This window comes from Perissodus microlepis, chromosome 18 (assembly GCF_051167445.1).
Source record: "Perissodus microlepis isolate ML-2025 ecotype Zambia chromosome 18, ASM5116744v1, whole genome shotgun sequence".
Classification (NCBI taxonomy): Eukaryota; Metazoa; Chordata; class Actinopteri; order Cichliformes; family Cichlidae; genus Perissodus; species Perissodus microlepis.
The window spans coordinates 14163341-14175834 of NC_140478.1; the positions used below are offsets into that span (position 1 = coordinate 14163341).

At 38.8% G+C, this 12494-nt stretch overlaps 1 protein-coding gene across 1 annotated transcript; it reads right to left on the reverse strand.

Annotated features, from left to right (window-relative positions):
- Positions 1–2476: 2476 nt before the first annotated feature.
- fndc7a (fibronectin type III domain containing 7a) lies at positions 2477–10946 on the reverse strand. The gene is made up of 13 exons (XM_084913306.1): positions 10890–10946; positions 10399–10417; positions 10035–10292; positions 8456–8716; positions 7542–7799; positions 7189–7440; positions 6184–6438; positions 5497–5754; positions 4745–5002; positions 4175–4429; positions 3778–4041; positions 3650–3679; positions 2477–2508 (listed from the first exon to the last, which is right to left on the reverse strand). Exons 1-13 carry the CDS (start codon positions 10944–10946, stop codon positions 2477–2479), a joined length of 2457 nt encoding a protein of 818 aa, XP_084769432.1.
- Between the last annotated feature and the right edge of the window lie 1548 nt (positions 10947–12494).

Sequence of the window (12494 nt, forward strand, 5' to 3'; positions counted from 1 at the left end):
GTGTCATGCTCCTGGGTGAACGACCCAGCATTTTGAGTTTTGGGATGTTTTAAGTTTCAACTCATGAGTTTTTCTTTTGGATTTTGAGATGAGGTTTATGTTCTAGCTCTGTATCCAGTCCTTTCAGTATAATATTGTTTCCTTGTGCTTCTTAGTTTTCCTTTCTTTGCAGTCTGTGTTTGTCATTAGTATATGTAACCTTGAGTTATCCTCTTTTGTGTTCCTTTTCTATCTCCCCAGTCAGTTGTGTTTGTTTATCTCCTGTCCTTGTGCAAAATTCCCGTCTTAGTTTGGTCTTAGTGTTTGTTATTTTGATAGTCGCTTGTCCTGTGTGTTGTGTTTAGTTTTGCTTCATTTGTCTGCTCCCTTTCAGCCTGGCATGTTTATATCTATGTCCTTTGTTGAATTGTCTGCCAGGCTGTGTGTGCGTTTGTTCTGCATGTTCCTAGTTAGTCCTCACGTTGTCCCCGGCCTCTGTTATATTAACTTCAACAGCAATAAAGCTGTTGTTGAGTTTTAGACCTTGTCTTTCGAGTCCTGCAATTTGGGTCCCACTCTGCCTGAGACACAGCGAGCCTTGACCTCATGTTTCTTCTTTACTGTGCATAGTCTCATATAAATTTGGCGTACATCCATCAAAGTCTTCAAGTTTGACTAAATGACTTATTGATCAAAACCTGAGAAAAAGTCGAAACCATGGCTCTTACAAATGTGTTGTATATTGTCAACATGTAGAAACCACCAAATACAGATTTAAAATATCATGTCACATTTAAACTCCAAATCAAGTAACCTATATTCGACAACAGCATAATAAAACAGGAAATTATATTTTCTGTGTATCACCCCAATATTCAGGGGCCTCCATATGGCCACCCCTATGTAGAAAATCTGGAGACACCCCTGCTGACTGGTAAAAAATAATTATTTAATGTTTTACTACAAATATGAACATCTTTGAGATTAGTTATTTCAGAATGAAATCAGTTTGTAGAACACCAGATGTGCCAGTAGACTACCACTGGACATCTGTTTATATGATTATTGCCAGTTGGTCAGTTCTCCGTTGCTCTAGTTGTGTTTCTCTACTTCTTTTCTTTCCAACACAAAGCTTTAACTGTGTTTTGGCATTCATTGCTTCAATTTAAAAGATGCTGACGTAGAGAAAGGTGGAAAATCAGGAGGATAAGAGGGGATATTAGATGTAACAAAAGATATTCTAATCCAAATTTGTCAGTGTTTGTGTTACAGTGAAAACTAATATTCTTCCTTTGTGTTATTTCATATCGTCCCAGCAGGATCTTTAGTCAGCTAAAATGCAGTCACAATGAGACCACAGACAGACAGATATACAACTTTTAAGTAATATCTTAGTGGAAGATCAATTTCAGGATGCTACCGTGATCATTTTCAGGAAAATCTTGGGTGTAATTTCAATTTAATTTCGGTTTTATCCGTAACAAATCACAACAGCAGTTGCCTCGAGGTGCTTTATATTGTGAGGTAACTCCAACAATCAGCCAAATCAAACAAATAATTTAAATACTGACAGACTGACTTTACACAGTGTTGTGATGCAGAACAATTTGCTTTATTTATTTTTTTCATCTGTCATCTGGGAGAAAACAAATCCAATGAAAGCAGGTGTGACATTCAATATTTCTCTGGCAATATGATCAGATGAGTCATCCACAGACTCCATGAGACGGATCCCTGTTGCCCCACGTTCAAGCTTCACAACCGGGAGACATCAAACTGAAGCCATATGGAGGTCCTCTACTTGGAGAAGTCCTAATATACTGTTTTAAAATTTGAATGATTACTGCTATGACACTTTTAAGTCGGGCCTCAGCACAATGTTTCAAGCTTTGTTTCTTTTCCATATTTAATAGTCGTCATTTCTTGTTTTTTTCACAGTGTAACTTCTAACTGAAACAGGACACATGAAACATAAGGAGTCGAGGAGCCAATAGTAAAACACTTCTTCTTTTTTTTTTTAATGCAGCAAGATTTTAAAATAATATATCTTAATAGCGCTCAGTAAATGCTCACATAATTTTTTTTTCCTGTTTTTCAAGTTCGTTTATCTTTGATTTTAATATTTATTTTTAAGCTTATTAGTTAACAGATATTCATTTTATTGGATATTAATTATTATCAGACTCAGTGTCATTGTGGTATACAGAGTCTTCACAGTTATCACTGGTGTAAACATCGTCCTCTGTCCTTGTTGCTGTGTTGGTGGTCGGGGTGTTCACACTGGGAGAAAAAGGCAGGAGAAGTTCATCTTAGTAAAAACAAGAATCCTTTGTGGAACATTATACTCTAGAAATCACACTACAGCTATAGCGTACAGAGTCTGAGGCTATTTTACAGCCACTCGTAACAGACACAATAACATGGGCATGTCATCATCTCCAGGTTTCCAAGATGTGATGTGAACGACGTTGAATGAGAAACAACAAACTCACCACAGTTAATTCACACTTCGTCTCGCACGAGAAATTACTGAGGAAAAAAAGAGACGGCATTTTAACAATAGCTCAAAGCTTAAGAGGAATAATAAGCTACACTGGGAAATGCATGTGTTCAGTTTTTATTTTTGTTTTTATGATTATTATGAAGCAGCAGTTAACAAATCTGAATGAGTGTTTGTTATAATACACAAAGTGTCTCTTTTTCTGTACATTCATTGCTTTGTCTGCAAACTCGTCCATCAGAGCTGAGCAACCAAACTTGGCACAGGGTCACATGTTGGGCCCTGAAGGGTCTTATCTATATCAGATATTGCCTAGCAAACAACTAGCAATGGTCTAAATGTTTTACTATTATTTCTATTTATTTTTATATACAATATAATACAATTTTATAACATGACACTCATACATCTGAATGTCTTACCACTGTAAAAGCATGCATAACATATTGCACATTTTATTCTGACCACACTCTACCCTTCTGTGCATACCACTTGCACTGTGCTTATTAATCTTTTCTTTTAGTTATTTATTTTACTTGTGGGAGCCCACAAATTAAGAATTTCATTGTTTGATGTAACCATTGTTTTGTAGCATATATGAAAATAACTTTAAAAAAATACAATTTGTGCACCTATAAAATCTTCTGAAAGTAACAGTTTTAGTTTATGATAGTTGAAAGTTGAGTTATTCATGGGATCAACCAGTACAAGCAGCTGGTTAAAAGCATATAAATATATAGCATTTTAACAACACCCGCTATTCTTATTTTTTGTTTAACGTTTCTAATTGTGATTAATTAAATATGTTTTTGCTGAAAGCATAAACAGCCCAAACAATCCTGTTGCATGGACAGGTACTAACAGTTAACACAAGAGGAAACAGCTAGCAAAATGTAAATAGTTTTTTTAGGGTTATGTTTTTAAACAATGATATTCAGAAGTAACACCTCATGAACAAAATATATTAATATATAAACAAACTTTTAAATGACATAGTTGGATTCTACCTAAGGATGGAGTCAGTAGATGTTTCTCTCTTTTTTCTGTCTTTATGCTAAACTATGAGACTTCTGGCTTTAGCCAATGAAATTCTTTTTGAGTGGTAGAAACAAACTAAAAGATATAATCAGTGTGTAAGTATCGTTGTTTTAGGTATAAGATGATACGTACCCATGCCAGCGTTACTTCCAGGGCAGGGAACTAAGGATAAATGAAAAGTGTAAAAGCAGCTGTTAGAATTGACTCGTTATACAAATTTAAAAATCAGAGTAAATACGCTCCTTGAATTTTGCTCCCACCTGAGTACGTCCTGGGCTGGCAGAAGGTGACTTTGCTTCCGTACTTTTCCACAGGTGCCGCCACCACTGTGTAGACATCCCCACATGTTTCCTCCTGGATGTCACAGTACATGCTGCCTGCAGCTGCCATACAGGTGTAGTTTGCTCCGGTGCCATACAGCTCCACTGTGTGATTATAGATCTGAGGGCCAAGCGAACGCCAGTATACCCTCAGGGTGTTGTTGGTCCTACGATAGAGCTTGACGCCCGTTGGACAGCAGGCACCTGTAACAGAGGGAGTGTAGAGTTGTGCTTTTGTAAAAAAAAATAAATCTTTTTTAACAGTGTGAAGATTTCTACTTTTCCCTCCACTGGATGCAAAAATATTACAAATATGTTTGTATTTATCGATCCTCACTGGAAGAGAATCCACGATATTTGCACTCTGACTTCTGTCCTGTGCTGCTGATTGCTTCCAGGTTGACGCTGTAGTTGGTTCCACAGGTGATGCACCCCATCAGGCAGTGGGTGTCTAGAGTGTGGCATTTGGCATACCCTCTTGGTGATGTCAGGGAGGTAATGAATGAGCGAGCTCCAGTGCTAGGTGACCAGGTCACATTGGTCATAGCCTGGGTGACCTGGGTCACGTTCACAGACATGGGGCAGCAAGGGCCTTAAGGGAAGAATACAGAACAGATTTAAGTATGGGAGGATTTTTAGATTCCTAGATTCAGTACATGCCATGCCTCCTCATGAGAAGCATACACATTGGTGTTTTGCGTATAAACTTGAGAACTAATTCATTTCATTTAATGAATGACAAAAGCTTTTGGCAGATGTCTTCTGAACTGTTGATAACCTTAAAAGCAGAGATCAGCTTTAGCTCGATGCAACTTTAGCATATGGCTCAAATTAAAGTTGCTGTTTGGTGGACCAATTGTACATTTTGTTGTGGGGTTTAACAGCGTAACCAATCAGACTGTCATACCTGTTTCCAAAGTTTTACTGAATCCTGGCAGACTTTTCCCCACAGCTGTTGTGGCCACTGCTGTAACCTCGTAGACCGAGCCGCAGGGCAGTTGCGTGAGCACACAGGAGCTGTTCGTCGACTGGCAGCTTTGTCTGTCATAGCGTCCAGTGGCAGTGATGGTATAATTCGTGTTGGGGGTGTTGGGTGTGGTGAAGAGGATTCTGTATGTGGAACTGTTGGTCTGAGTCATATTCAGGATCTCTGGAGTGCAGGGAGCTGCAGCAAGACACACAGAAAAGAGGCGCTCACTCCAAAATTACAGAGATACAAATACAGAGTGAAACATTACTGCAAAGGAAGAAATAGAAAGTTTGGAAAATGTACTGATTCATACTCGTAATTCTGTTCACATTTGTAGACAAAATGTGAAGCAACTGGTATTTCCTAGTAGCTAACTTGCCCCATAGCAAGAGAAGAGAAGAGAAGAGAAGAGAAGAGAAGAGAAGAGAAGAGAAGAGAAGAGAAGAGAAGAGAAGAGAAGAGAAGAGAAGAGAAGAGAAGAGAAGAGAAGAGGCTTTCTCCTGGTGACCCTTCTACACAAACCATACTTGTTCAGTCTTTTTCAAATTGTGCTGTGATAAAGTGTAACTTTTAACATGCTTTGGATTTTTTTAGCTTCTCTGAGCGACGCACAGTCTGAGCTTCGGGTGAATTTGCACACAATTTGTGTGTGTTTCATAAAAACAGTCACTCTTCAGTGTTTAAATTACCTGTCTCATGTGTTTGCGGCTTGCAGGTGCGGTTGCATCCTCGTAAATCGCTGCAAGGTGTCACAGTCACAGAATAAGCTGTGTTGCAACTCAAATCTGAGAGCGCACACACCGGTGCTGTGTCGTTGCAGTGGATGACGTCTTTAGTCTGTGCTGCTGTCGTCTCATACAGTTCAGCTCCTTTGACTGGTGTCCACATGACTTCCAGGGTCTCCGTAGAAACCAGCTTTATCATAACATCCAGTGGGCAACAAGGGACTGAGGAGGAGGCGGAGAGAAGAAACTAATTAAAAATAATTTAAAAACAGGCAAATAACCACACACAGCCAACTGTGAGTTTCTCTTAGTTTGGTCATAAAACTGCTGTAGCTTTAAAGTTGGGTTATACATTTTGTCTGCACTTCTTATAGGAAAAGTGGGCTTTTCCTGTCATGACAACTCAGGCTTAATCATGAAAATGACTTTTTTCTTAAACAATAGCAGCATAGTAGTTACTTCAGGGAAGTTTACCTTTAGTTCCGACAAAGGACTTTTGAAATGAGGAAAAAATCCCATAAGAAACAAGCATAAAGAAAAGCACTGGCCTGATCCTATAGGATGTGATTGGATGGATAGTGCTGGGTTGGAGTAGACTGTGTTAATAGTGGTGCTGCTGTATATGTGGATGCTTTTGTGTGAAAGTCATACTGGTAGTGTAGTTGCGGACATGTCCATAAGGGCTGGAGCCGGCCTGGTTGTAGGGGAATACGGTGGTGAGGTAGGTGTAGCCACACATGCAGGAAAATGGGCAGGTGGTTAAACTGGTGTTACAGAACATCTCCATTCCATCATCCCGCTTTATGAACGCCATGTAGTACTCCACCAGTGGTACTCCGTCCCACATCACGGAGCAGTTACCCGCTCTGGGCTCCTCCACCCAGATGTTCTCTGGCGGACATGGGTCTGTCAGAGAGAGACAATGGTCCTCAATGGTCCATGAGTAATAACAGTAATAGACTTCACATGTCAAAGACTCCATGTGATAATTTGTCAAATATGCTTATTGGTTTTCATTAGGAGAGCTTGATGATCTGGTCACATCAGTAAAAGGCTTGTGGCTAACAGCTAAATGAATTCAAGATTATTCTTTTTTTCACTAAATTCACAAAGATTTAGCACAGGTCAGCTGATCACAGCCTGAACTCTAAATCTGGAGCAACAAAAATTATTGTGTTTTCCTTTGTCACAAAAAAGTTCCAGTTGCAATTCCTTTTAGTACCACTTGAGGCTGGTTCAAAAACTGAAGCAATCCCCATGGACTCCCATGATAAAATGTTTAGTTTTACAGCAGAGCACAGGGTGGTTAAAAGAAAAACAACAACAACAACAGCAACAAAACCAAAAAACAGCTAATTTAGTTCTTCGTGACATTAATAGATCTTCTTTTAAGGTATACATTTGCATTCACAGATAGTGTAGCTAATTTGAGAACAATGGGCTTCACTTGAGCTAATTACAATCAAGAGCAGGATCATGTCTGTGGTTTTATGCTTGATGACTAATTAGTTGTCCAGCCCCTTCAAGAGTTTTGATTATTGAAATTCTAGTATTTTATTTCAATGATACTGAGAGCTAATTTCAAAAGTTTTGAGAGTGCTTTAAATGAATAATAGTATAAGACAAACAAACATACATTATGAATGATATACCCACATGTTATGTAGTTAGCCGGTTGAGAGGGGCTGCTGGGTCCAGCATCGTTATAGGCTATGACATAGACTGAGTGGTTTTGTCCACAGTCCGCAGGATTAATGTAACAGTAACTGTTTTCTGTGGAACAGTTTTGGCCATTAGAGGTCCAGACTAAGTAGAGATTAGCACCCCTCACTTGTGACCAGAATACAGCAATCCCAAGAGCCCGTCCTGGAGTCACCTGAACGTGAGTCACATCTGGGCTCTGAGGACCTGGAAATGAAACCACAATGAAATCAATAACAGCAGTCATGACTGGTCCTCTGGTACGGGTTCAAATGTTTATCAGCCTAATTTTTGGTAAGGTTTCTTACGTGTAATTTGACAGACAGTGACATCATCACCAGTGCGACCCTCAGAGTCCCATGCCGTGCCCTTAATACAGTATGTAGTTCCTGGTTCAAGGTTATCAAACTTCACCGTGGTGTCAGTGGTGTTGAGTTTGAGGCGGGTGTTGGATCCCTCTCTGATGATGACCAGTGTGTAGAGGACGGCGTCCTTCACTGGGTCCCAGGTCACAAGGATGGTGCCATTGGTAGGAGAGGATGTGTTCAAGTTGGGAGCCATTACAACTGCAAATGTGATCAGGGGGAGAATGAAGAGTTAATGGGATTAATGGGGAATAAAAACAAACAAACCAACAAAGAGACCTTACTTCTCTTCCCGTTCCCATTTCTTTATAAGATATGAAATAGAAACTACTTTCCTGTGATCCTGTTACATTCAGTTACCCTTCAGGATGCGAGACAACCTAGTTCTCATGGTTTCTCTTTTCACTTATGAAACCACCATGGAGCAGCGAGTGGATACAGTTTCCACCCTCGTGCTAGTTGCAAAGACTTGGGCACCCATGACAATGGGCGGTGAAATGGTAAGCCAGTGCCAGTGGAGTGAGATAACAAGTTATTGTTCTAAGGAGGAACAGAAACCTGTGTTTCACTCTTTATAGGCTGATTACCATCTTTACGGTAAAGTGGAACTAGAAGATAGTTATAAGCAGTAATAAGTGCACTGTCAGTCACACCCGACTTGGCCCTCTCAGAATCAGCTGATGCTTTTGTACTGACGGCATCCAAATTTTTACTTTCATATTATTAAAATTTCTGAGTTACATGACCTCAAGGTACAACATTTCACTGCTGAAAATTATATTTAACTTATGCTTTTATTTTACATGGAATGGCCCGATTATTTCTTCTAATTTAGCTCGTTTCAGATATTGACGTACCTGTCCTGGCCTCTGTGGGGTAGGATGGCTGGCTTCTCCCGCCTAAGTTGACGGACATGACGCTGAGGACGTAGTCTGTGTATGGCTGGAGCTCCACCATGGTACCTGGAGAGCTGCTCACAGTGCTCTCCTTGAAGAAATCACCTGTCTTTGACTCTGCCCTCAGGATGTAGCTGGTCGCCCCAGATACCTCTGTGAACTCAACAGTGATGCTGTCGCTGTTTTTGGAGTAGGCTTGCCCAATGCTGGGTACATCAGGGGCTAAGGAGCAGATGGTAGATGTCAGTCAGATAGATTCCAAAATAAAAGCTTTTCTATTTATAAGAGAAGTACAATGTATCACTGAAATACAAAACAAACAAACAAACAAACAAACAAACAAAAAACATCTAAAATTTCTACCTACTAACATATATTTCTTAAAAAATAACTCAAATTTGAGAAACTAACTTCAAATTTCAAGTTCCAAATAAGAATTTTGAGACAATAATCCAAACTATAGATTTATTGATGACAACATGTTTTTCTTTTTCAGAAGCAAAAACAATTTTCCATAACAACTCCTGTAAGAATGCCATCTACAATGTTATAGATGCAGCAGTTGACCACAACTACTAAATTTAAGTGCAGTTTTCAATAAAGTCTCCTTTTTACATTATAGTTTACTACATGTAAAAAAAAGAAACATTTACATTCTTACATTTATACATATTTATTCACATGTTACTGACAATTTGCACACTAAGATTTTATTTGAAAATTCTGAAATGAATGCATAGGCCTACAGTTTATTATTTCCTCACATTTTCAGAAAAGCCTCTTGAGGCCTGAGCGCTTGGTTGGAGTGGGTTTCAAATATCTCTTTGATATTCGAGGTTAGTTGAGTCCAATAAATATAAAACTTATTTCTATACTAAAAGCCAAAATGTAATGTCTTCAAATGAGAACACGGCGTCTCAGGAGGATAACAAAAACGATTGTGTTGTCTATGGAAATATTGGAAAATGTGCAGCATAATTTGAAACAGCTGAAAGAGTTGTCTGAAATGTTTTTCTGGCTGTTCCATGTAACAAAGAGTGATGATATAAAAAAAGAGAGAAAAACAGCAGAAAAAATGTAACAAGAAAATTTTCACTTTTAATTAAACCATGTTTGACCAAAGTATTTTGGGTATTTCATAACTATTAAATAGAACTATTTAACAACAACACAGTACAAGTAAAATGTTTGCCCAAACTATCTCATTAATATATGCACTAAAATAAATAGATACTTTTGTTAATTCATAATGCAAAAAAATTAAATTTAAATTTAAATTTTCCATGTATTTTCTTTTTTTACACAGATACACTGTAAAATGTTACATTGACTGATACATTTCATTCTAGTCAAATGAAATGTACTTTATTGTTGGTGTGTAATCAGTTAATGACAAGAACATTTTTCTTAATTTCTCACTATATGAATAAATAAACCTTTGATTTTCTATATTTTAAGTTTTATGTTACTCAAAATTATTGCTTCGTGTTTATTTATCAATAAAGGTTTGCCTCTTTCTGTTTTTTCTGATGTTACCAACCTGTCGTCTCCTCAGTCTTTGCACTGCTGAGCACTCTGAGATTATTGTCCATAGCTTCTAACTGCATGGTGTACACCGTGTTTGGTGACAGGGAGTTAACTGAGCCCATGACTGTGTTGCCACCGAACTGAGCAAAGACGGGTCTTTCCGGGGAGTTCTTGGGGGTTGCTGTGATCTTGTAGGAGCTGGCACCAGTGTGGCCGCTCCACTGCACTGTCATGCTCTTTGATGTCACCGTGAACACTGACAACCTGATGTCTGAAGAAGATAAAGCAGAAAGTGTGATTAAAGGGGAATGTGATTAATTTACATCTTAAAGTATCTTAACTATTAAGTATCTCAAATATGAAAGAAGCTCTGTTACCATTTTGAGCCAAGCATATCTGAAAGTGAGAAAAAAAAGGTCAGTTTAATGAATGAAACAATGAATGATCTTGTTAACGAAAGTCAGGAAATACAGTCAATTAAAGACAAGGGTATCCTTCCAAAGATAGTAAGCTTCTGCTATTCCACATTATATCCTGAGGCAAATTATGCCCTGTATCACATTCTCAGAGCATGAGAGGCAGCAGGCTGCACATTACCTTCACTCAACACAGATTTCAGGACTGGTCAGTGCAGGTATTTCTTTCAGGTCGGAATGAATTTGTCTATTGAGGTACGGCTGGGCATGCCGCTCGCACTTGTTGAAAGCCGTGATACTCAAAAGGGCCTGTGTTCATATGCCTCAAAAGTCCTCTACTCCCTGCTCTCTATCTGGATTTATGCAGCATGCACAATATCAAAACATTTTACCTTTGATGTGGAAAACTTTGGTTTAAATTAACGCTGAATGAGAAAATAAGAACATCTTACCCCACTGAAGGTCAATAAAAACAAAAGCTTCAGCATGTTTAACTGCACCGTTCCCATGCCCTCAGTGTTTTTCTGCTATCCACTGCCTCGAGGTGAGATGCTGTTTCTCAAACTGATTTTAGGGAAGCAACTTGGTCTTAAATTTTTTACTTTCTTCTCTTTCTATCTACCTTCCTCTCTCTCCAACATGAAATGACAGGTGTGTTATTGTTTCAGCAAATACCAAAGAGCCCACAGGCTGTAACTCCTCCCCTCAGGGGTGTCTGTCTGCCTCTTGCCTATCAGACCTAGACAAGGAAGCTCACCTTTGTTAGATGACAATGTTGATGATAACACGTGTATAACAAATGCATGTTCATCTTTTCTAGTCTTTATGCCGTGAATTAAAAAAAATAAGCACAATACTTTCCTGTATTACTGAAGATCTTACTTTTCCCTGTGAGGACAAAAGAAGGTTACAGTATATCATATTCCACTGAGGCGTGGCGTGCTTTTTTGTGGGAACTGACCTCAAACTTTTAATTTAGGACAACATGTCTTATCATTGATTCCGAGTATTGTCAGTAAATGCATTGCACAACTGAATGCATAATCTGATATGATTTGCGTCCACATTTTTCTTTTCTTATTTAGTAGCATTTTTGGTCAACTTATTTGTTAAAGTAAAAAAAATTGATATACAGTCCACCCAATATAAAAGTGCTCGCAACAAAACTCCACTTTCTCTACCTCAACCCATCAATTTAAAAGACCATTTCTGATCTGAATAAAAAGCACATAAAAACCCTACTCCAAATGTGATCAGCATATCTGCTGAGAGACATGTCTGGGGCTGGGGAGAACATACGTGAGTGCATATGACAGACGGGGAAACACAAGGACGGAACTGCATGATTGGGATCCGGGGAACAAGGAAGTGAGAGATGGGGAGAGGGGAAGATGTAAACACAGATGACACAACAGACACATACTGGCGAGACATAAGAGGAACATAATAGACAAGAAACTAATCTGGGGATAAAAGGGAACTGCAGCGTATGGAAAGAATAAACTCATGACTACTTAATGGAACCTAAATCATCATTATGATACAAATTGAATTTCTTTGAACTGTTCATTTTGCCGGCTGGAATGATTGTAAAGCATACATACTTGATTTGAATTTCTCTGATTCCCGCAGGGTCAAAAGTGCATATTTAGGCTTAAATATATACATCCACCCCCACTGATATTTTGTTAAACGTCCCTTGCAAGTTGCACTTCGACCCGATGATTTTGGTTGCCATAAAAACAACTTCTGGCATAATTCTGGCACTCTTTTTGGCAGAGTGGAGTTGAGTTTTAAAAGCAGTTCACAATTTTTCCGCCCGTTCCAGTTCAGGGCTTTGGTGGTTCCTGAGTTGTTCCATCTGAACCAAATACGTCTCGTCTGAGGGTGGCAGTTTGGGTCATTCCAGGCCTTAGCAAGGTGGTGACACATCTGATTAACTTATGAAAAATTAAGAAAAATTATTTGAGGTAATGAGCCTGGAATCTGCAGTTGTTTAAAAATGGCTCCAAGAGAGATCTTCCAAACTAAATCTTCAATTCTCCTTAGATCGACAC